We start from the raw sequence: 25,786 nt of genomic DNA, 5'->3' as shown, positions 1-25,786 counted from the left end.
GCCAAAGGTGCTCGCCCTCAAGATAACACCAGGTTTCGAAAAAACTCCAGTAATCAAGGTCAGCGACAGTCTCAAGATCCCCAAAAGACTCAGAAATCATATGCTGGATTCCAATAGAAGCACTCCTCCAAGGATCGCGCCTCTTCTTCTTCACAAAGTCATTACCGACATCCCTAACATAAAGGTGCGGCCACTGACAAGAAGAACAACTCCAGCACAAAAGGACTTTGTACCATCTGTACAGGCGACCATAGATGGTTCAATTGTTCCAAGCGACCAAAGCAAAATTCCAATATGGAACCTAGCACTTCCCAAAGAGAAGATGCTACCCCAGCACAAGACAAGAAAGGCAAAGCTGTTCGAATGGCAAATACCATCCACCTGAGCCTTGCCAACAACCCCGAACCTTCCCTGGCCACTCAAGTACTTTGTGTTCAAGGATTGATTCGTGGAACAACGGTCACTATCCTCATCGACAGTGGCTGCTCTCATAACTTCCTAGCTAGTTCTAGAGTCGACAAACTTCGGTTGACCACCAGTCCTAGTCTCATGGACTATCAGAACGAACTCGCAAATGGAACTACTTTCTTGTGCAACACCGGGATCAAAAACTTGTCTTTTCGCATCCAACATTATACGAACAAGTTGAACTTCGACATCATGCCTCTTTCTCGGTACGATGTCATACTCGGACAACAGTGGCTCTACGACTATGATCCATCAATCAGTTTTCGCAGCCATACTATCCAGTTTGTCCACCTTGGAAAACTTATTGAGCTAACTGGTTCTAGGGACTCTCCTTCAATCCCAGTTGCCTCTGCCCTACAAGTAAAGAAGTGGGTTCGTAAACGCCAAGAAAAGACTTCACTTCTGTTGGTTACGGCAGTAGAGGAGACACCAACAAAGGATCCTCCTGAATACCTCAACCAACCTTTTTTCCAGCCCTACCTTGATATTTTTCCACAGGAATTACCAAAGCAGTTACCACCTCGACGACCAGTGGATTACCCAATCGAACTTATTCCCAGCAGTAATCCACCGTCGAAACCTCCTTATCGGGTTTCTTACACTCAAAATGAAGAAATCCAAAGACAGGTCACCGAACTACTCGTCAAAGGTAACATTCGACCCAGTCGCACTCCTTTCAGATCTCATGTACTACTTGTGGAAAAAAAGAATAAGTCAATGCGCCTCTGCATCGACTACCGAGCCCTCAACAAGCTCAATATCAAAAACAAGTATCCATTGCCTTGCATCGATGACCTCTTCGATCAACTTCTACACGCAACACAATTCTCAAAGATTGATCTTCGTTCAGGTTATCATCAAATTCGCATACGAGAAGGCGATGAGTACAAGACAACTTTTCGAACAAAGTATGGATACTATGAATGTTTGGTCATGCCTTTTGGGTTAAACAATGCCCCGGCCACATTCATGACACTCATGAACGACATCTTCAAGCCTTTCCTCGATAAGTTCGTCATCGTTTACCTCGATGACATCCTCGTTTTCAACAGATCCCTCTCCGCGCAAATTCTCTCTACATCAACATCTGTGGATCCCAAGAAGGTCGAGGTAATCCAAAACTGGCCTACTCCTAAGAATGTTCATGATGTCCCCTCTTTTCTTGGATTGGCAAACTTCTACCATACCAAGGTCTATCAGTTTTCCAAAATCGGAGCTCCTATGTCCAAATTATTGAAAAGCACTACACTTTTTCAGTGGCTTCCCAAAACAGAGTATAGTTTCCAACAACTCAAGCAAGCACTCACTACCACACCAGTTATGGCTATTGCTGACCCAAAACCTTCCATTTGAGGTCATGACCGACACTCCCGACATCGCTACAGGAGCAGTCTTGATGCAAGAAGGCAGAGTTATTGCTTTTGACAACCATAAACATTCTGATATCCAAACCCAATACCCGGTTTATGATAAGGAGTTTCTTGCCGTTGTACATGCTTATCGCTCTTGGAAACATTACCTCATGGGAGCCGACTCTGTGATCAAAACAGACCATCACTCTGTAAAGTATATCTTTACTCAGCCAGTCATGAACGCTCGAGATCTGGACAATTCCGACGCTACTTGGTAATCTGATGAAGACTTACAGCAGTACCCTGACATTTTACAGCAGTATTTTCAGAATTTACAGTGATATTTTCTACATCAGTTCATTATCTCCACCAAGGTCTTATTTTGAGTGGGAGGGGATGTCACGATCTGTGACGTATTCCTTTCTCTATTTCTAGACTTATGGATGGTTTGATGAATGGACACTTATGGAGGGTATGCCCTTTCGACGAGACACTTCCTATGAGGCACAACCCTTGCCCTTTCGACAGGACACTTCCTATGAGGCACAACCCTTCACAAGAGACACTCTATTGAAGAGACATTTCTATTGTAATGTACCCTCTCATCAAGGGTCACACCCTTCACAAGGGGTACACACCTCTTCATGCACACACACTTTGGAGTACACACCTTTTCATGTGTGACTCTTCACTCTCTATATAAGAGAGGCCCAATTGTATGGATGACACACTACATCTACACTACAGACATTCAAGCAATACAATTATTCCTTGTTCTCTGCTATTTCAGTTCTGTTCCTTAGCACATTTCTAAATATAGTAAATCTAGGATTTCTTACATTCATTTCTCCACTGAAACATCATGATGTAGTGAAGTTGACTCTTCCTGAAAGAGTGCTAGAGTTTGTACATAAGGGCAAAGTATATCGCGTGGTTGCTAGGAGTAGAGGGCAAACTATCCCCATTGTATTAAATAGTTCTGTTAGAAAAGAAATAAAGTCTGCAGTTTCAGCTTACATGATTTTTGTAAAAGAGAGAGATGTGGAAATACATGCTGAAATAAGTGAGGCAGATCCGAATAAATTTCAGTTCCTTGAAAATTTTAAAGATTGCTTTTCTAATGCTTTGTCAGGGGAGCTACCCCCTGAAAGACCTAAGGATCATGGCATAGAACTCATTCCAGGCAGCGAGCCACCCAATAGGCCCCCATACAATGTTAGTGCAACTTAGCGAGAAGAGATTATGACTCAGGTGTAGGACTTGTTGTCCAAGGGGTTGATTCAGCCCAGTTCTTCTCCTTTCTGTTCCGCTGTACTACTAGTACACAAGAAAGATGGCTCATTCCGTATGTGCGTTGATTACTGCGCACTAAACAAAATCACCATCAAGAATAGATTCCCTATTCCGCACATTGATGATGTGCTAGATGAGTTAAATGGAGCTTCAATTTTCAGTAGGATAGACTTAAAGAGCGGCTATCACCAAGTGAGGATACAGCCTCTGGATGTGCACAAGACAGCGTTCCGCACTACTTTCGGGTTGTATGAATATCTGGTGATGCCTTTTAGATTGACATATGCCCCAGTTACTTTTAATAGGATGATGGATCGCATCTTCCGACCCTATAGATAGTTCACTGGTACCTTCTTCGATGACATAATTGTCTTTTCTAAATCCGAAGAAGAGCACAAGGAACATCTTGCTATAGTGTTTCAAGAGCTGAGAAATCATCAGCTCTATGCAAACAGCAAGAAAAGTGAATTCTTCCTGGAAGAAATCCATTAATTGGGACATATAATATCCAAAGATGGGATACGGATGGATCCGGCAAAGATCCGTGCCATTCACGAACGGCCAGAGCAAAAAATTGTCCATAAAGTTCAAAGTTTCCTAGGCTTGTGTTCTTACTACAGAAGATTTATCAGGCATTTTGTAGATATAGCCGCTCCACTCCACAATTTTACTAAGAAAAATGCAGCTTTCAGATGGGGAATTCCTCAAAAGACAGCCTTCATCACACTCAAAGAGAGGCTGACCACAGAGCCAATCTTAATAGTTCCAAATTTGTATCAGCCATTTGATGTGGATTGTCATGCTTGTGGGGAATGTGTTGGGGCTGCATTGCATCAGAATGGTCATGTAGTGGCCTATGAGAGCAGGAGACTCCAGGATCCAGAGAGATATCTGGGAATCTATGAGAAAGAGTTATTGGCTGTAATCCATGCCATCCATACATGGAAGCATTATCTTTTGGATGCAGATTTTACTGTTAGAACAGATCACCAAAGTCTGAGATATTTTCTAACTCAGACAAAACTTTTCGAGAAGCATATGAAATGGGCAAACATGCTGTCAATGTATCATTTTCAGATTGTCCATACCCCAGGAATTCGGAACAGAGTGGCAGATGCCTTGTCCCGAAGACCCCAGGTCAATAATGTGACTATTGCTTATCATCAGGACCTGGAAAGCATGAGGGAACAATATGCTAATGATGCAGATTTTGGTGAGATTTTATAGCAAATGGAAGAGGGGCAGTCCACCAGTCACTATTCCTTGAAAGATGGGTATATAATGAAAGATGACTGCCTATGCATCACCCAAGAGATGAGGAAAAAGATTTTGGAGGAATGCCATGCACCTCCCTATGTTGGACATAGAGGAATTACAGCGACAACTCTAGTACTAGAGAGGTATTTCTTTTGGTCAGGGATGCGAAAAGATATACATCAGTTTGTTACTGAATGCCTTACGTGTCCGAAAGTAAAATATGATAGACGGAAGGCACCTGGCCTACTTATGCCTCTTCCCGTGCCTCAGGCACCGTGGGAAAGTATTACAATGGACTTCATTTTTTATTTGCCAAGATCAAAATCAGGGAATGATGGGATTTGGACTATCATTGATAGATTCAGCAAACAAGCTCATTTCATCCAATTTGCAAAACCATAAAGGCAGATCATTGTTGGAATGGTCACCTCCCCATCTGTAAGCCCCCATATGAGGAGAGCGTGGGGGAGGGAGACCTAGGGTAGAACATGTCCACAGAAGAGAGAGAGGGGGGGCTGCCACATGGGCAGCACATAGGCTGTGATGTGGGCAGCCAGCTAAGGGAACACACCTGTAGTCAAGGTGGCTGCAACAGATGGCGCCAACAACAGGAGCAGATGGCGAGGCATTCAGCATCAGGATCTGGCCTGGAAGAGGTGAATCTGGAACAGCAGACACGGCGGGGTGTCCCAAGTAAAAGGCACGATGACATCAGCAATAGTACGGACGTGTACAGGAAGGACAAGGCGCTGGCAAAGGGCTGCAGCAAGGCGCAGTATAGTGGGGGTCTATGGGCAGGTCTATGGCTTGCAAGCAGGGCTGGCAGGTGGCAGGACAGCAGCAAAGGAGCTGGACCCTGCATGGAACAAAGGGCCAGCAAAGGGCCCTTATATAGGGCTGGTTGGGCTCATCCAACCAGGTCGGTTGGGCCAGCCAACCTAGTCTGTCCAGTCGGCCCAGTCAGGGCAGACTGGTCGGTTTTCTACAGCAGGCCTCAGGGCCTATAAAAGGAGAGGCTCAGGCCTCATTTCATCATCCAGCCTAGCAGCACTTCAGCACTTCAGGGAGCAGGAAGGAGCAGCAGAGCAGCAGCAGTTGGGCCTATGACCAGGAGGTGAACTGTGCTGAGGTGCTGCAGACTTAGCTCAGGGAGAGGCTGAACCTAGACTGTCTTCTAGGGCAGAAGGTTGCTGAGATCATCACTTGCAGCAGCAAATCCAGAGCAGAAAGGAGCAGCAGGTAGCCACCCTCTGGACCTACATTCAGGAGGATAGAGAGGTGCTAGCGGGGCTGCAGACTTAGCCAGGAAGCTGCCCACCTAGGCTGGTTCCCAGACAGCAAGGTGGAGAGGATCATCCTAGACGGAAAGTTTACTTACGCTCGAGGTGGAGCACGCGGACTCTAGTCTAGAGATAGCCAGCAGATAGGAGAAGGACCTTGTGGTAAGATCAGAGGACCACACCATTGGTGGGACTCTGGATCTGTCTATTTTGTATTGTGTCCATATTTGTGGACGGAAATATATTATTTGGTGGTTTCTCTATCTAGTTTGGTTCATTGTCTATTGATGAGTCTGCACACCTATTGAATGCACATAAGTAAAGAAGTTTGTGATTCCACACCCACACAGCACACTGTGTGAGCTCCTGGGCATTATTTACGCTGCGTGTACCCTCTGTTGGGTCATTTCTAACATGGTATCAGAGCCCAAGTAGGAGGCTCACACGTGTGGGAGCCTGAAGGCAAGGACCTTGCTGAAGGACGACCCTGATTCAAAAGCTCTAGGGAATCGACTTCCACGACTGGAGGATTGTGCCCTTGCGAGAAGCAGGGTAACTCAGGTTCAGTCAGGTGCGTTTAAAGTTCGCAGTCCAGGTGATCTGGAGATGTACTTTTGTTGCAAACCTTGCCAAAGGAAGGACGGGTTGAAGCAGCAGAGCAGCAGCAGTTGGGCCTATGACCAGGAGGTGAACTGTGCTGAGGTGCTGCAGACTTAGCTCAGGGAGAGGCTGAGACTGTCTTCTAGGGCAGAAGGTTGCTGAGATCATCACTTGCAGCAGCAAATCCAGAGCAGAAAGGAGCAGCAGGTAGCCACCCTCTGGACCTACATTCAGGAGGATAGAGAGGTGCTAGCGGGGCTGCAGACTTAGCCAGGAAGCTGCCCACCTAGGCTGGTTCCCAGACAGCAAGGTGGAGAGGATCATCCTAGACGGAAAGTTTACTTACGCTCGAGGTGGAGCACGCGGACTCTAGTCTAGAGATAGCCAGCAGATAGGAGAAGGACCTTGTGGTAAGATCAGAGGACCACACCATTGGTGGGACTCTGGATCTGTCTATTTTGTATTGTGTCCATATTTGTGGACGGAAATATATTATTTGGTGGTTTCTCTATCTAGTTTGGTTCATTGTCTATTGATGAGTCTGCACACCTATTGAATGCACATAAGTAAAGAAGTTTGTGATTCCACACCCACACGGCACACTGTGTGAGCTCCTGGGCATTATTTCCGCTGCGTGTACCCTCTGTTGGGTATTTTCTAACAATCATATGGCTAAGCTTTTCATGGCATAGATCTTTAAGCATCATGGTATGCCTAAGTCCATTGTCAATGATCGAGATCCCATAATGACCAATCTATTCTGGAGAGCTTTATTTGATAATATGGGGACGAATCTGAATTTTTCTTCTTCTTTCCATCCCCAGACAGATGGTCAAAGTGAAGTAGCAAATTCTACAGCATTGGATATGCTGAAATGCTACATGGGTGACCAAGGTTCAGACTGGGAAAAGTACCTACCATTGGTAGAGTTTGCTTACAATAATACAGTACACAGCTCTACAGGGAAAGCCCCCTTTGAGGTCATATATAGGAAGGTGATTCTGCCACCTATCCTGAGGACCAAGGATGAAATATTTGCAGCTGATCAGTTTGTGAGAGACCTCCAGACAGCTTACAGCCAAGTCCGGACAGCAATCGAAAGGTCTCAAGAGAAACATAAAAGAGCTGCAGATAAGTATAGGAGACAGTTAGATCTCAAGGAAAGGGATTGGGTACTTTTGAAGTTCAAGAAAGCTAGGCTCCGCAAGTTTAAAGGCAAACAGAAAGTGTATGCAAAGTTATCTTCCAGATACTATGGCCCTTTCAGGGTTACAGAAAGAATAAATGAGGTTGCATACAGGTTAGCATTGCCCCAGCATTGGAGGATTCACAATGCATTCCATGTGAGTCTTCTAAAGAAATTCCAAGGGCCAGAGCCTACAGAGCCAGTATCAAAGGATCCATCAGAAGTGGATGAGCTGGAGGAGGTCCTTCAACCAGAGCAGATTGTGTACCATACTGTACACAAAGGCCCTCAGGGCAAGGAGTTTTGCAGGTATCTTGTAAAATTCAAGAATTATACGGCATTAGATGCCAAGTGGATGGATGAAGACATGTTGTCCGATCATCCACAGCTTTTGGATGTTTACAAGAAAGCTTTTCAGTTGAGGTCAACTAAATAGAAGCCGAGGGGATGTCACCACAATGTAAATATCCTAAGTCAAAGTACAGTTGACCATTTATTTAATCATAATTAAAGAGTTTTCATATGTGTTAATTATGGTGAAAGAGTTCTTTTAATGGTCAAAGAATTGACTACCGTCAAAGATACTTGACTCTGGTCAAGTAAGCCTTGACTTCAATCAAGAAGACTTGGTTTATTACCAAGAGGGTTAACTGCGGTTAACCAGAGAACCACAAAGTTGACTACGGTCAAAGAGTGTTGACTTCGGTCAACGAGACTTGGCATGCGCCAAGAGGGTTAACTACAGTTAACCAAGATGTGCCAACTTCGGTTGGAGAGTTGTGCCAACTTTGGTTGGAGAGACTTGACTATAATTAAGGCGCCTCGACCCTTGGTCAAAGCCCCTTAATTATGATCAAGGGCGTTGACTTTGATCAACCCGAGAATAAATATATATTTTTATATTTGTTATGTGTGCACATGTGTTCAATGGGGACGCCCACCGTGACTAGAATTAGTCCACAGTGTATTGTTTGCATGCAAAGCGCTAACAATTAATGGGTGCCATGGTGGTGCGCTTTAATTATTTGTTGCAAGTACTAGGAAGAGTTATTTTCCTAAGCGCTACGGGAGCCTAACACGAGTCTAGAAGGCAGTTCGCGTGACCAAGTGCTTCGAAGACTCCAGAGTTGCCCTTAGTGGTATGTAATTAGGAAAGTAATGTAGAAATTGACAAGTGGCTTGTTGCCAAGAAGGGGAGCCTTAGAGCTCATGTAATCATTCATTCATCTTTTGGATATGTATGAACAGCTTCCACGCTGAACTCATGTATTCCTTCTTCTCTCAAGTAATAAAATCCTTCGGGGGGGTCCAGCCCGACTGTTGTCCTGGGCCCTAGTGTCTCTCTTGAGAGAGGGAGAGAGGGAGAGAAACGATAGTGTCTCTGCTGTCTTTTATGAGTGAGGTTTCACAAACTACTTGTTTATGGCAATCTTGCCCTAATATCCAGTGATGAAAAGAAAGCTACTGTTGATGCACTACCCTGCCACTTACATGTAGCATAAACGTCCATCAACCACGTACTAACAGAGGCTCAATTCTATATAACTGAGGCTAACTCCCTTACTCAACACAGCCACTTCTTGCCACATCAAACAAATTGTAAAGAGCTTTATGTTAGTAAATAATAGCCCAAACCGTTTCATACAATTCAAATGTCTTCAATGATACATATTCTTAAGGCTGTTAAACACAGCAAAAGTGTCACAAGCCATTCCAGGCATCGCTCTTTTTATGTTTAAAACTGCAAAACCAAAACACAGAAATAAAATTCAAAAGCCAGAGACATACAACTTCATTTGTCTTCCGGTTTATGGCTTTGCAAACACTGCCATAGGTGCCGTCACCTACTTGTTTTATCAGTTTGTATCTGCAACGAAAACACACAACACGAAGTAGTATGTAAATACCATGATGTTCAACATTGAAGAGAGCAGTCTGGGTCGTTTTACTAAATAACTCGATCTACAAAATTGTCATGATGCAACCAGCATAGAACCATTGAAAACTACACAAACAAGAGGAAGAAGAGAAGAAAAGTAGGAGAGGAAGAGAGAGAAAGAGAACCCTCCCACAGCGTGGAAAGGCAGAGGGACACGTAAGTTTTTTCGCTGTTACACCTCAAAGCACGTCATTGCACAAATGAGACAACATGAACGAAGCCATTACACTGCATGAGGGTGCAAAGTCACCAGCAATGTTTCTAGGTGATAACCTAGAAAGCTATTTTGAAGAGTTTTTAACAGTGCAATTTTCGTAATTACAATGCAGCTACAGGTGTGTATATATTAGTGTTTAAATGGCAAATCGCATACATATGTAATGTACCCTAACATGCAATGGGCATCGATCCACTAAGGGCCGAAAGGACAAGAGAAGCCCATCTCTGATCTCTAGAGAAAGACCTTCCCATTCATAGAAAGCTCTGTTTCCTCATGTGTCATAATTTCCATTTTAGGGTACGGGATGGAGGTCATTTTTTTAGTATCTGGCCATTATATCAATCTCAATTTAGTCAAATTATTTTTAAAGTAGGATACAAATTAGTGCAATAAATTTGAAGTTTGAATGTTAAAATCTCTCTCTCATTTTTAAAGTAAGATACAAATTAGTGCATAAATTTGAGGTTTGAACATTAAAATCAATCTCCCCCCCTCCCCCCCCCAGGTGTCACTCTTGATATGGCCCACTGATACAAAGATCATGGAGCCACCCCCCGCCACAGCAAGAGACCGCCCGATAAACATAGATACGAGGACACACGAGAGCCACTATGGCACTTGGCTATGCTTTTTGAGTCCTAGCTTTGGACACTAGTTTTGAGCTTTTGAGTTTTTAGTTTTTTTAGAATAGCACTCAGCAAGGGCCCTAGCGAGCCATTTTGACTCAACCCTACCCCCCCCCCCTCTCTCTCTCTCTCTCTCTCTCTCTCCATTTTGACTCAACCCTACCCCCCCGCTCACTCGCTCGCTCGCTCTCTCTCTCTCTCTCTCTCTCTAATTGATCACACATTGGCCAAAGATTTATGGATGAGGGAGATCAACAATTATACAGAGGCTCGCGAGCAGCGAGCACTAGCACAAGTAGGATTTCGGAGGCAGCGCTCCACTTTAGATCACATCTTCACTCTAAGGACTATTAGATCACATCTTCACTCTGAGGACTATCATTGAGGAGGCAAGGTCCAGACACCAAAAAGTCTACGCTTGCTTTGTAGACTTTCGGAGGGGGCCTTGGACACTGTCCCACGATCCCGCATGATCAGGAGATTACAGGAGATGCAAATTCCCAGAGACCCTGATTCGGGGTGTGATGAGCTTATACGAGTCTGTCAAAGGGAGAGTTCGTGCCCCAGGAGGCTTATCAAATTGGGTCGAGAAAACGATAGGTGTGCAACAAGGTTTTCTCCCTTTCACCGACTCTTTGCGAACTCTACATTGATGAGATCACATACTTAATAGATTGCTTCGGGGGCAAGGGATCATTACTGGCTGACCTCATGATACAGATATTGCTATACGTTGATGACATAGTCCTCATATCATAGCAAAGGGGCTGCAAAGACATCTCGAGGCCCTAGAGGTGTTCTGCAAAAAGAGAGACTTAATAGTCAACCTTGGGAAGACCAAGGTTATGATCTACTGTTGTTATGCCGATAACAATGCCGAGTAGCTAAGTTAGTAGAAAAGAACCGCTGAAAGCACAACACCTCGCGCGCAGAGCTTCACCAACATAGCTTCACTTACCAAGGTGAGCCAATGGAGATAATGCAGTCCTACACATACTTCGGAGAAGTCTTCGTAGGGCCCGTCTCCACAATGACTCAAGCAACCAGGACAACTCTCACATAGAGGCAGAGAGCTTTGGCCTGACTAGAGAAACAATGCTTCCAGGCAGACTTTTAGGATCCACCGACCAAGGGCTGACTTTTCGACACTCTAGTGCCGTTGACGGCCATGAGTGGAGGAGATTTGAGCGGCTACACATGATCATGGGGTCTAGGATGATTTGGAGTGAGCCCTCAATCCCACATGAGATGAGATACTACAGGCTTCTTACACCATGACACCTCTCCAGGTTGATGCCATCTTTCAGAATAAACCAACTGGAAGTTTAGGGAGGAACAAGCTCTTACTCCTTTTATAGGCCACCTTCCCATCTGTAAGTCCCCCATATGAGGAGAGCATGGGGGAGTGAGACCTAGGGCAAGTGCCCCCTGGAGAGGGGGCTGCAACATGGGCAGCGCAAAGAAAAGATGGCTAAAAGGGCTGGCCACATGGGCAGCACATGGGCTGCCATGTGGGCAGCACAACAGCCTGGCAGAGGTGCAGCAAGTGTGCATGTACGGGCTGGGAACAGGCCCCTAAAAGAGGCGCACAGCTAGCGGGACAGAGGGCCTGCACATGGCGCATTAATGGCGAGGGGAACCAGCAGGAGTGTCGGCTACATGGAGGGGCTGGTTGGGCTTGTTGGATTCAGCCAACCAAACCTTATATAGGCAGACAGAGGGGGCTGGGACCCTGCCTTGAAAGGAGGGCTAAAGCCCTAGAATCATGGGCCAAAAGCCCTGGACAAGAGAGCCCCAAAGGGGCATTTATGGCAGACCTGGTCGGCCAGATTACGTATTCCTGGTCAGTTTTTTGCCAGCCCCTTGGGAGCCTATAAAAGGAGGGCCTCCAAGTCCTCATTACTCATTCTTTGGAGGAGCAGCAGAAGCAGCAAAGACAGCACTTGGAGCTTATTCTTGAGGACCAAGAAGGCTGAGGAAGCTGCAGACCTAGCTCAAGGTGCTGCAAGTTAGAGAGAACCATTCTGGACAGAAAGTCTACAGACGCTCGAGGTGGAGCACGCGGGCTTGAGTCTAGAGATAGCCGGCAGATAGGAGGACGACCTTGTGGTAAGATTAAAGGACCACACCATTGGTGGGACTCTGGATCTCTCTTTTGTATTATGTCCATAGCTTTGGACGGAAATATATTATTTTGGTGGTTTCTATATCTGGCTGGTTCATTGTCTATTGATGAGTCTGCACATCTATCTGAGTTAAGAAGTTTGTGATTCCACATCCCACACCACACTGTGTGAGCTCCTAGGCTATTCTATCAGTCTTCTGCTGTGTGTACCCTCTGTTCATCGGTTTCTAACACGGACGGGGGGGAGAGAGAGAGAGAGAGAGAGAGAGAGAGAGAGAAGCTGGACTTATATGGGGTGGGTGAATTAGCATGTGTTTTAGGGAGGGAGTAATAGGGGGTAGAAAAGAGTTCTATACGACAGGCTGAGGGCGCAGCTGTATGGATACTCTAAGGGAAGAGACCTCTGAGTGTTGTAAGGACAGACGGCTGCCTACTTGTGTGGACAAGGCTAATTGGGCCATATCTTGCAAGGTTGTACAACCGTTTGGTAGGTTTGTTGATGACTTGAAAGTGAGCGACATGGAGGTACAATAATAGGCTTTATTTATTTTCTTAATCTGTGCAAATGCAGCCAGGTTCACATCTCCAAATGTCCAAACATACGTTTGGCAACATTTCATAAAGGGAAAAAAGGGGATTTTTTGCAAATCAAAAATCAGCTCTGTGTCCACAGGCTCGTGAGATTTCCCTGGATAGGTTGTAACACATTGAAATCTTGATAACTCTTGACATTCAACAATACATCAATCCTGATTTAGGGTGCCTCCAGCATCATACACGCATACAAGAGAAAGTGTTGGGATATACCTAGATGAATCCAGGAACATTCCCAAACTCATCCTCTGAAAACACAACATAGTGCAATTTCAATCTCACGAGAGTCACTCATAAGATTGAAAACCATAAACTCCATCACGCATAGTAGGGACTAGCTACTATGACATCCCCATTGACGTCATCAGTGCCCAACAGTGGATGTAGACCATAGTATAAAAGTATGCTCTCACACATACAAATCCACACACCCACACATACTTGAGCATCCATTTATACAAAAGTTTCTGACGGCACTCCGGAGGTGAAGGGCAAACTCAGCCATGACGAAGGCTAGCACTAAAGGAGAAGGCTAATCAAAAAGTAGTCCAAATCTCTTCATTCAAGCTACAACTGCTTGTGAAGTCTAAACGATTTCATTTTAGTCTCTCCCAAACGAGCATCTAAATCTAAATATAGCTGATAGGGCAACGCACCATTTAAGATAGAAAGAATTATCGCAATACCAGCAGGCCGCAACTTGGACGAAAACTTCACAAGGTGAAATTTGCATGTCCGCTAATACGGCAGAAGCATATACCTAGATGAATCTAGGAACATTCCCAAACTCATCCTCTAAAAACACAACATAGTGGAGTTTCAATCTCACGAGAGTCACTCATAAGATTGAAAACCATAAACTCCATCACGCATAGCAGGGACTAGCTACTATGACATCCTCACTGACGTCATCAACGCCCAACAGTAGGTGTAGACCATAGTATAAAAGTATGCTCTCACACATACAAATCCACACACCCACACATACTTGAGCATCCATTTATACAAAGTCTTCGTACTGAGTTTCTGTCGGCACTCCGGAGGTGAAGGGCAAACTCAGCCATGACGAAGGCTAGCACTAAAGGAGAAGGCTAATCAAAAAGTAGTCCAAATCTCTTCATTCAAACTACAACTGCTTGTGAAGTCTAAACGATTTCATTTTAATCTCTCCCAAACGAGCATCTAAATCTAAATCTAGCTGATAGGGCAACGCACCATTTAAGATAGAAAGAATTATCGCAATACCAGCAGGCCGCAACTTGGACGAAAACTTCACAAGGTGAAATTTGCATGTCCACTAATACGGCAAAAGCATATACCTAGATGAATCCAAGAACATTCCCAAACTCATCCTCTAAAAACACAACATAGTGCAGTTTCAATCTCACGAGAGTCACTCATAAGATTGAAAACCATAAACTCCATCACACATAGCAAGGACTAGCTACTATGACATCCCCACTGACGTCATCAGCGCCCAACAATGGGTGTAGATACCCTAAGCATGTTCTCTAGCTCAAAACCAAGCTCAAATACCATGCTAAAGAGTGATGCATCAAACTGGCCCTTTGACCAGAAGTCACCTATTGACAGATACTACACACCAACTATACCTTTGTAAGACTGCAATATATCCAATCGTACAAATTCTGATTTCTTCTAATGTACGAATTTCTACAAATAAAATAAAAGAGAAGAAAAATGACGTATCAAAAAAAAATTGAAAAACAAAAGGTAGAGATACTTAGAAAGTAGCAATGCTTATGTCATCAGATGCTATACACCAACTATCTCGCTTCATGATTGTGCACACAAGTAGATAGAGACAAGCACAGACAGAAGCACAGCTAGCACTGTTAGAGAGGAGCATCTCCTGCTCTATCATATGTAGAGTAGGAGTGAGGGGACTAGTGAGCGGACAGAAGTAGATTCTGCATCCGTCACCTCGGTTGTTACTGCCTTTTAACAACAAGTGGCAAGATGCGCTGCCAGCAGGCATTCTACTGATAACACAATCCAGGTGATGCTGCCACTGCTGCCAGGTCTGCTTTCCTGCACGGTCACTGCATCACTGAGCTATATAAAGCCCCCTCTGAGGGGTCCAATCTGGTAGACTGACACCAAATCTATGAATCACTGTGCTTGGAGACAGCGAGGCATATACTAGGACAAAAGATTGCAATGTCTGGCATCTTGCACTAACAATAAACCAACACATCCGGATTTCCAGCAGCTCATCATACAACAGCTGCGGAAGCAGAACAAATAAATACAAACTGGTATACATAGGGCCACCTGAGACAGCGGAAAACCTTGTGGCTAGAGGATCTGCTTGGAAGCCTGTCTTGAAGAAAAACAACACCACCACCACACTTCTGACAGGTTGAACAAGTGTCCCACGAAGGCTCTTAAGGTCATGACACCTTATCAAGCGTGGTTTGGTCATAAGCCTGACATGGGTTAGTCCCGTACATTTGGTTGTGTAGTATATGCATATGTGCGCTTGCCAATATATCATCCACTGTCTAGGAACGAGCACTATGAATCACCGTCCCGAACTCACCAACCAATCATAGAGCAGCTCACCCCCCAGCACATAGAGGTCATAGGTGAGGTCTATGGCCTGACCCTAGCCCAATAGACATCCATGTCCCATACCGCCAACATCCCCTCCACAAGGGAGGCCTCGATCTAGCTTCATGCCTATGGCCAAGAACCACAATCCATGTACCAATTAATGAATGCCCATGGCCCAAGCCCGATTGCCAATATATAGTCTAGGCAACGGCTAAATATATAATGATACTTTTAAACCCCGTTAGACCTCTAATCCAAATGTTATTTCTTAACCTAAGCCCTAGGGACTTCCACCCTAAGCTAACAGCCAAATGTTATTTCTTAACCTAAGCCCTAGGGACTTCCACCCTAAGCTAACAGCCTCCCCGCCTAGACAGGGTGGCAGCATACTGTGCGTGTTGTATCCTGTGGTCCCCCCTAACCCTTGTGCTAGCTACCGGCAACCCATTTTGAGCAAAGGATGTAAGACAGCACCATGGCACAGCCCCACGTTGACTTTTCCATGATCCAATCAAATACAAAAAGGAAGATTTTTGGCTATGACAGCCTCTCTCTCTGTCGCTTTTCATGTGCCCAGGAAGGGGCTGGTTGGCATAGAGGGACGATGGTAAAGGGAAGGGCATCTTGAGTACCAAGGTCACTATTAAACTATGGCAAAAGACCTACTTTGCAATGACATAGAACATGGAAAACTCCAAGCAATTCTCAGACTTTCATGATAAAGCTTCGACGCCTAAAAAAAGCCCAAGATTGATATTCTAGTCTCAAGTTTCTCAATGACATTTGAATTCTAAATTGTAAGACCAACGACTAGTGTGAAAGGCAAATACAAAATTGCCTTGGACAAAAGGACAGGCAAAAATTTCACTCAATTCACAAACCATCAATTTTAACAGGTAATACACATCGGGGCAGGGCCTTACGTCTCCATGAGTGCAGTTGAGAAATGGCCTGGCAACCCTCAAAGATCCGTGAGCTGTCTGCTAAGAAAATAGTCGTCTGGACAATATGTGGGAAACTCTAACATAGGAAACCGGTTCACTCTCCATCCATCGGATATATGGACGTCTGCAATGGTGTCTTCTGCTAAAAATACGCTAACCAGTACTCCAGATAGTTGAGATGAAGCAGCCATCAATACCCACGGGAATGAAATCTTTATTCACGTTAGATAGTCCACAAAAGCAGCAGTTTTTCCACTGCAAAAGCCCTGCATATTTTATCCACTGATATCTCTCATTTTCTTTCTTTTCTGTGCCAACAATTCTGCCTTCTTGGCTCGATACGATTGCCACGGTGGAGGCTGGAGTTCCATGGAAGTCAATCTCAGCCCCATTTCCTTGCTCATTTCCACTGTTCCACACTTTGACTTTGTGGCTGAAGAATTGCGAAGAACACATGTGGCTGCAAAAACTACAAAATAGTAAGCATTTCACAGCTACATACTCTCCAGAACCTATGCATCGATGAATTTACCACACTGAAACTAACATGGACTGCCCAGTTGCTTAAAAACTAATATTGACCAGAATTTAAGACAGTCCTGCCCCCCACAGCTTATTGAAATAAACTTTGAAGGGAAAACAAAAAGAAAATACCAGGTGGCCACCACACGTGCCCCGTTTTCAAATAACTTGGTGGAGCACTTAGAAAAAGCTGCGTTCACTGTGACCAGACAGTGGAAACAAGTCAACCCACCACTTTAGACAGGTAAAATGCATTGTAACTATGACAGAAGCAAATTGCAGCACCATGCCAGAAGATGTCTCAGACCATCAAACCTTAACCATACGTTGGCCCAGAGAATATGATTTACTCAAAAATAATACAATTATACAAGCACTAGCAGAGAGTTAACATCTAAAGGACGAAACTTTAAGCCACATAGTGCAGAGCTAAACTTGTACGGCAAAAAGCTCTCCCACAATCTAAGAAATCCCTGGTGAAAACAGTCTGCGGAACAGAATATGATAATCTTGGTCCAGAATATACGTCCACAGAGCAAGCTGAATTTTGCTGGGAATACAAGCAGACGTTTGTGACCTTTCCCAAACAGACTAGATCACTCCACAGCTCATTACAAAGCAGGCACATCAAGGTCTTGTTCCATGAAACCTTTTAAACCCAACAAATCTTAAGAAGTCATAAGATCAGAAACCTTATGGACTTGTACCTCCACCCAAAACAAAAAACGAAGAAACTTACGTTAAAATCACATACATTATTTAGCAAGTGCGTTTCCATTGAAGTCTTCAATCCATAATCTTGAGCTTTAAAAGCCACTGGACCAGTAGGATCATAAATTCATTCGATGAGTCAAACTAAAAGGGCTAATATAAAAAATAATACAACGATATTTTATGGCGAGTGGATCTCATTCTCTAGGATAGATTGGTTAGATTGTAAGGAAGGAAGAGATGCACAAATTTCGGTTGTCAAAGCATACAGAACTCCACAACCATATCTCTAGATGAATCCAGGAACATGCTCATCCTCTACAAAGACAACACCTTACCAGGTAAGAATTGACTCAGGATTTGTTAAAGATGGTAAGGATCTAGAACTCTGAAGCGGAGACTGATCCATCGTGCAGAAACAGGATGATCATTTAACGGTGAAGTTCGGGCACGCGATGAAATCGTTTATCACGAAGTCCAGACAAACGTCGTGAGCTTTACGATATCGCAAAGCCAGGAAGGGATCAAAGCCATATGCAAACATTCTTCAACATACGAGGCAGGCAAGGACGATTGGGAGGCAATACCGAAAAAGGTGGATGGGGGATGAATCCATCGCGGAGACGGATCAATTGAACCGACATCTGAGCCGACAGCCGAGGAGAATAGCGAAATAGGAGATCTAAGCGCGGGGCTGGGAAATGCGGCAGGGCAGGGTCAAATTTGGAAGAAGGACGGATAAAGCAAGGGGAAAAGGCAAAGGAGAGGGAGAAGGGAGGAGGAGGAAGGCGGATCTAGGAAAGGGAGGGGGAGGAGCCATAGAGGAGGTGAAAGGGAAAGGAAAAGGGAGGGAGTACCTGATAGAGGAAGAGTGCCGGAGCTACAGTGCGGGCACCGCCATAGCTGCCAAGAATCCTGAGCTCCCCCGAGACTTTGCTTCTGTTGTTTCTCTGAGTCTGTGTTGTGAATTGTTGTTTTATAAGCTTATGGTGTGTGAGTATATGGAAAGAAGAGACGAATGTCAAGAGTCCAATAATATTAACCCACCCCAAACTTAACCCCACCCTTGCACACGTTAGATTGTTATCCACGCATATCATCTTTCCATCCACCCGCCCCTCTCTCAATAGGTCCCCCCAGCCTTAAAAAATGGGAAATTCAATTAATTAGTTGTCGCACACCCGAATGAAGGTCTTACGGTAAGGTTGGACACGCGAATGAAGATATTAAGGTAAGGTATTAATTAATGAATGCTCGCGATCCTTCTACGAAGTTCAGCTTCCGCCTGGAAAGTTCCAAAGCCTCCAAGAAGCTTCAATCGCCTGCGCACGTATAAGAGGAGGAGGGGGGGGGGGCTCGGTGGAGAACATGCAAGGGGGGCTGTGAAGCCCTCCCAATACAAACATGGAGGAAGGAGGGGGCTGAGGAGTGGGGAGGAAGCAGGCAGCTGAGGAGGAAGGAGGAGGAGGAGTGGAGGAAGATGAGGAGGGGGAGGAGGAGTGACGGGAGGGAGGAGGAAGCGGGAGCAATGGGAGGAGAGTCAGGAGCGCGGGCAAAGGAGGGAGCGCGGAGTAGTGGGAGGAGGAAGTGCAAGCAGTGGGTAGAGAGTCAGGAGTGAGCGCGGAGGAACAGAGGAGGAGCGGAGAGCGGGGTGGGGGAGGGGGGCGGGGATGGGGGGTGTACGCTAGCTTAATTAGGAGCTAGTTAATTCCAGCAATTAGGGGGGGTTAGAGCTTAGCTTAATTAATAATTGAGCGAGATTAGAGAGACGTTAATTGATTGATTTTAATTTTGAAGAGCATTAGTACGGTGTGGTGTGGGTGTATATTCAAAACAACCAAAACAAAACAAACACTCTTCACTCTCCATCGCAAGGCCCTCGCCTTAGCTTCATGCAGCCAAACACGCACGGCACCTTGATCAATAATAATCATCGCATGTCGAAAATGGGGCGTCTGACTCGCAGCAGGAGGGTTCGACACCATTTGGCAAGACCTCTTGCTCCTTCTGGCTCATAGTGTGATTGAGCAAAATTACCTCACCAACCCCACGACCTCAAATGAAGCTCCAATTTTAGCATAAAGCATGCAGAGTCGTGCCCTTCACCACCCCCTCAACTCGCTATGAATTTCTAGTGCACTAGCTCCATGAATCTCACATCCAAGTTGCATGTGGGCTCAATTCCAATTGAGATCATCAAAAGCATGGTAATGACCAATTCATGAGGACCACCTCTTACACACCATCCAATGCCCACCCAATCTAGGCCAAAAAAACCATGGGCAATGTGTCATTACACACCAAGCAAACAATAGAAGAATAACAAGGACATTTATTGTAAGAGCTTGAAAATGTCTACATAGTTCAGGCTCTATGACTTACAATTGGCTAGGAGGGGTACAAATCTTATTGTCATCAAATTTTCAACTATGGGCGAGCAATGGGCAAGAGGTAGTGGCTCCCCATTTTTTGCAGGGCAAAACATGACTTGCCAAGTTGGGTGTGGGCGGGCATTGGTCTGTAAACACCTTTATTCTGCCATAGTTGTGTAAACCTCAACTCTCTCTCTCTCTCTCTCTCTCTCTCTCTCTCTCTCTGTGTTGTATACCAAGACGAGACAAATTTCAACAATGGAGCACAAGAAAGCCCACACCTAATAATATTAAAAGCTCTCACCTTACCCCTCACCCCCCCTCCCAAGCTCACCCCCCTCCAACTTGGCTCCCACCATTAGAAAGTCAAGATTATCCAATTGTAGGGATATATCTTCTCGTGCAACCAACCCCCTTCTTGTACGTACATGATGATTTGCCTTTGTAAGGCCCACATCTTGGCTTTATTCTACTCCCATCTACAAATTTGATTTAGATCCAGCACCCAACTTATTAATAATTTATTTTTTGATTTTTTGTTCATTGGTGGGACATAATTCTTTTCAATTGGGGAGGCCTATTTGATTTAGTTTTATTCGCACCCATATCTGATGTCAACATCCTACCTTACCAGTGAAACCAAAAGGAAGAGATTTTCCCATCTTCTACCTCTTTCGACCTTCTTCCATTTGTAGAAATGTGCTTTTGTGGTGTCATGGTTCTTGGCATTTATTTGCCATCATGGAGACACCCATATGAATAAATAATGTCAACCAACCACATATCTTTGTTTGAGAATACTTTACATGGATCCATATATTCTTTGCACAATGACTTAGAGTATTAGTTCCTTATGCAAATTTGTGGCAATCCAATGGCGCAAGATGTCCTTGCGTCAAGGGACGACAATCCTATGTATAGCTAGCCACCCCAACATAAGCATTGGCCTCAAAGCAATCTGTGCATAAGGGATTGCAAACCCACCCTGCTTGCAATTCAAGCATTAGCCCATCACACTTTCATAAGATGGAGTTGGTAACAACGACAAGTCACCACCCCATGTGTCCAACCCATCATGGCCTACCTGATCTCATTATATAGTAGTCTACCCTTCACATGGTGGCCACTCCAAGTTGTAAAGCAGCACATTAACTTAAATTAACACTTTCTATATTTTGTAATCTAAATCCAATCTTATAATTTTCTATCACTCCCAAGTTTTGGAACTCGTGTACATTAACTTAAGCCAACACCTACATTTGAATAGAGTTCAAGTTTTGAGAGAATTGTGGTTTATATTACATACATACCAAGATATAGATAAGGCAAGGAAAAAACCAGTGGGGACTATATAAAAGAGTTCTCATGTTTGAAACTAAGGGCTTCCTTGCCAAACTCAAATTTGAAAAAAGAACAAGAATGGAAATCCCAAAACAAAAAATTTAAAAGATAAATTTTTTTTAAATGGGGAAAGGAGAGCAAATTATTGTTCTTGTGAAATTCTATTGGTGGGCACATGTGTCTTTCGAGAAAAAGGTGGGGCATTACTTATTGCATGCTTCCAAATTGGCCTTGCTAGCTATCCACCTCAAAAGGCTCATACTTCATTCATGAGATAAACATCTTGCACTAGTCAAGCCTCTTTGTAGTACCTATTGTCAAAACAAGTTTCATTCACTAATCAACACAACCCACACCTCCTATAGCTTATTTACATTTACGTTGTGGAGCCAATTTGATCATGCCTTGTACTATGACACCCAATCTTACTTTTGCATCAAGTAAATGCCACATTGGAGAAGCACACAAGCTTGTACCATGCCTTTATAAGGATGTGAGTCTAGAAGACTATGTCCCATGACCAACTCATGGTGAAAGTCATTTTGCAAACCCAATTCTTCTTCTATAGCTCATTGAATAGATTGGATTCATCTATTCACTTCACTAAAAGGAATATGGCTACACCTATAATATGCCTCAATTTCTTGTTACATCATAAAAAAACATGCTTGGTGCTTTATTCCATTATGGCAATCAATCTCAATTTTATTTCTTACTATAGACAAGCTTTATAGAACTATAAAATTGATCTCATGTTAGACCCAAACTCTCCATTGCATTGTAAACATAATTAATTGCCACTTGAACTTGTACTTCTAATCCACCCTTACATGCAACTAATTGCCATGGCAACTAGTTGCACAAAGGGCGGATAAGGGGTGGATCAAAAAATATAATTCCCATCCACCCTCTGTCCACCCTTTAGTGCAATTACATTACATGGCAATTAAGTGTGCAAAAGAATAGACAAAGGGCACACACTGACAATTGCATAAATATAAGCATCATAGATATATATATTTGTGTGTATGTGTGTGCGTGTGTGCATGTGTGTGTGTGCGCGTGTGTGTGCACGTGTGTGTGCGAGCATCCATGTGTGTGTGTGCATGCGCATGTGCGAGTATATGTGTTTTGATATTTCTATATTATAGCCATGCACAGACATGTGCATGATAGTCCAATATTCACTACTAGTCAGAGTTTGTGGTTTCCGAATAGGTTTGATGCCATTAATAATAGTAGAAACTCATTATTATCAACAATTGGACTCTTGGATTTCTTGGTTCATCATGCTATTGCTTCAAGTCTACATACAACTACATCAATTCCAGTAGTGAAAGGTGCATTAGATGCACATAGCTCAAAGTTGATGATGGATAAGAAAGAATTTGGTTCTAGTTTTCAATCATTTTTGGGGACCAAGTGATGTGCAAGATAAAGAACAGAGAGCCCAAGGGGCTTCCGATAAGCATGACAACTCTCTCTAGGAAGCTCAACACTGGACCAACAAGTTTTAACACCGATTTCTTTACTTGCTTGCTCCTTAGGTGGTTGTTCAAGGAGGCTCAAGCCTCTTGGATAAGCTTAAACTCAATTCCAATGGGCTGGTCAACTGGGTTGGGGTCAAAGAGGGCATATCGCACACGTGCGCATTCGTATGTGCATGTCTATAATGTAGAGATTTAAGATAAATAGAATTGTGTATGCATGTGTGTGTGCACATGCGTATGTGTATAAGCATGTGTGCATTCATTCATGTTCTCTCTCTCTCTCTCTCTCTCTCTCACACACACACACACACACACACACACACACTTACTATCCCTTCCTCCATTGGTTTTACCACTTGCTCATCAAAGCTCCCCTCGACAACCCCCCTTAATTTCCCTAATTTCTTTTCCCTCAAACTCCCTTATTCTCCCCTTAATTTTTCCTATTTTCCCCCTTTTTCCCCCTAATTTAAAAATAAATTTCCCTAATATTTTCTTTTTTCTTATTTTTTCATTGCTTATCTCTCTTTATTTTCCTTAAAAGCCTTTTAAAAAATTTCTACCCTGCTCTTTCCTAATTCTCCTTAAAATTCCCCTAAAAACTTTCCCACTTTTTCCTACACCTCCTCCTCGATTTTCCTTTTTTCCTAAGTTTTCTAATTTATTTCTAAATTTTCATACTTTTTATCTAATTTTCTTAATATTTTCCTAATTTTCTCCCTATCTTGTCCCAAAAATTTCCCCCTTTTTTATCTCTTTAACACTCCCTATTTTTCCTATTTTTGTATATTATTACTCTAACTTTGTCCTTTTTCTTTTTTATTTTTTACCCAATTTTCTAAAGAACAACCCCCCCCCCGCCCCTCTCCCGTATTTTCTCTAATCTCCCCTTAATTTTCCCTACTCAATTTTTCCTTAACCCCTTTTCCCCTACTTTTCCCTATATATCCCTTAATTTCTATTTCCCCTATCTTATAATTTCTCTAATTTTTGTTTATTTTAATTTGCTCAATTACTCTAACTTATTCTCATTTATCTCTATCCTAACCCACCTAACCTTACCACCCCCCTAAACCCCTCCTACTTCTCTTATCTCCAAAACTCTCTCACCTATGACGTTCTCTCTCCCGACTCCCTCAACTACATACCCTATTTAAAATACCTTAAGGCTTACAAGCCTCCACACTCACCCATCTACTTGCCCCTCCCACAACCCCTACTGCTCTTGCTCCTCCCACCCCCTTACTGATCGCTGCCCTCACCCGTACGCAGCTCTAAAACTCCTCGTAGGTGCCTTGCTATGCTTTTTACGACTTCTCTAGCACGTTGCCCTTCTACTTTACCCCTCTATATAGTCTCCCCTCCTCGTCCTTCCTTCGCGATGCTGTCTTCACCTTTGCGCACGCTGTTGTTAATCCACTGCTCATACTCACAGGCCTCGTTTTACACACACCTTCCTCACCGTGTGCTTTAACTCCAAGACCACGGGAAACATCCCTTTTCTCTATGCTAGCCAACTACCACAACTCACTAGCACCACCCGTGAACTACGTAAGTCAGCTGCGTGTCCTTTCATACAAGCCTTGAATGCCCCACTGCTCATCCTTGACTGCCCCGCTTCTAAACTTCCCCGCTTCCAAGCTAACCCGCCTCAACTGCTTCACTTGCAGATGCTCCTGATGCCCACAGCTTCACCATGTTCTACTTCTCGTCGAACCCGACTCTTTGTTAACCCCCTCCTCTCTCTCTTATCTCTCTCCCCTCTTTCTTTCTCCTCACTTACATTAGTCATTCTTATATTAGTCTTTAGTTCTTTTTATATTAGTCATTCTCCTCTCTTAATATTAGTCCTTCTTCTTAATTTCCAATTCTAACTCTTCCCTTTTAATTCTCGCTACAATTATTTAGCATTGTTTTTATTCTTTGTATTTCTTCTCACTCCCCATAATCTTTTTTCCATTAGTTCCTTTTTATACTTCTAATTTGTTACACAAAAAAATCTTTCTTTAAATTTACAAAATTTACTTCTAGACCTTATCATGGTTTTTTCTCCCTTTCCTTTCCTTTGCTCAATATTGAAAAACTTTTTCTTTTTTAGCCTAATCTCTTCTAAATGGTCTCTCCAAAAACTTCTTTTCTCTCCCTATTTTCTATATATTCATAACTGCCAATTTGTCCATTTAACTTAATTTCTCTTTCACTCTACTTACGTCTATTTTTTCATTGTACCCCACTTTATCACCCCCTTAACATTATTCTTCACACCCCTAGTGTTCACACCATACAATTTTGCATTTATATTTTTTCAACTAGCTTTGTAAGTCAATGGTTAAGTGTTTATTTTTATTGTGACTCCAATAACAAGAGAGGGGTGTTTATGACACCTGTCTTCCCAACTAAGGTTTAACTGGTTCTCACCATGTTTTTCTTGTTGGATGGTGATAGATAGGCAGACTCCCCTCTTCAATAAAAGTGAGGCTACCAAGGACTTATCAAAGCTTCACTGCTCACATTTCTCTTTTAGAAAAAATTGTTCATCCTTTAATGATACTACTTCGTTTTATGTGATGTTTATTGCAAAGTTTATCTATTAAACATTTCTCTTTCCTACTCCAAATTTGTCTACTCTTCACTATGGAAAGGGGTGTTGAAAATGTCTACTACACACACGCGTGCGTGCATGCACGCAAGCGCACACACACACACATGTATCTGTAAGTGTGTGCATGCATGTGCGTGCGTGTGTGTGTGTACGCACGTGCAAGAGCCTCGACGTTCTTATTTTCTAAGTCTCAAGGGGATCCACTTGATTCATGGCACACACACACACACACACACATGTATGTGCAAGTGTGCGCATGCAAGTATGTGTGTGTGCATGGGGGTGTG

At 43.7% G+C, this 25,786-nt stretch overlaps 1 protein-coding gene and 1 long non-coding RNA gene across 2 annotated transcripts in view; both read right to left on the bottom strand.

Annotated features, from left to right (window-relative positions):
• The window catches only part of LOC147890881 (cyclin-dependent kinase F-4-like), a 37,848-nt gene extending 21,112 nt beyond the window's left edge, over positions 1-16,736 (bottom strand). Inside the window, exons 1-2 of the mRNA XM_087389096.1 lie at positions 16,441-16,736; positions 9,225-9,303 (exon numbers count right to left, since the gene is read on the bottom strand). Of these exons, the coding sequence (XP_087245222.1) occupies positions 9,225-9,303; positions 16,441-16,448 (87 nt within the window). The 5' untranslated portion in view covers positions 16,449-16,736. The remainder of the gene's footprint in view (positions 1-9,224; positions 9,304-16,440) is intronic.
• A 132-nt stretch (positions 16,737-16,868) lies between these two features.
• Positions 16,869-18,687, bottom strand: LOC147890880 (uncharacterized). The gene is made up of 3 exons (XR_015542554.1): positions 18,552-18,687; positions 17,116-17,182; positions 16,869-16,921 (listed from the first exon to the last, which is right to left on the bottom strand). It is a non-coding gene; the product is annotated as an uncharacterized LOC147890880 (long non-coding RNA).
• Positions 18,688-25,786: the final 7,099 nt, after the last annotated feature.

Source organism: Dipteris shenzhenensis, chromosome 18 (genome assembly GCF_047967505.1).
Source record: "Dipteris shenzhenensis isolate YYH24624 ecotype China chromosome 18, Dip_SZ_1.0, whole genome shotgun sequence".
NCBI classification, from domain to species: domain Eukaryota; kingdom Viridiplantae; phylum Streptophyta; class Polypodiopsida; order Gleicheniales; family Dipteridaceae; genus Dipteris; species Dipteris shenzhenensis.
The sequence above is the reverse complement of the archived record's forward strand: the minus strand, read 5'-3'. Positions and strand labels throughout refer to the sequence as shown.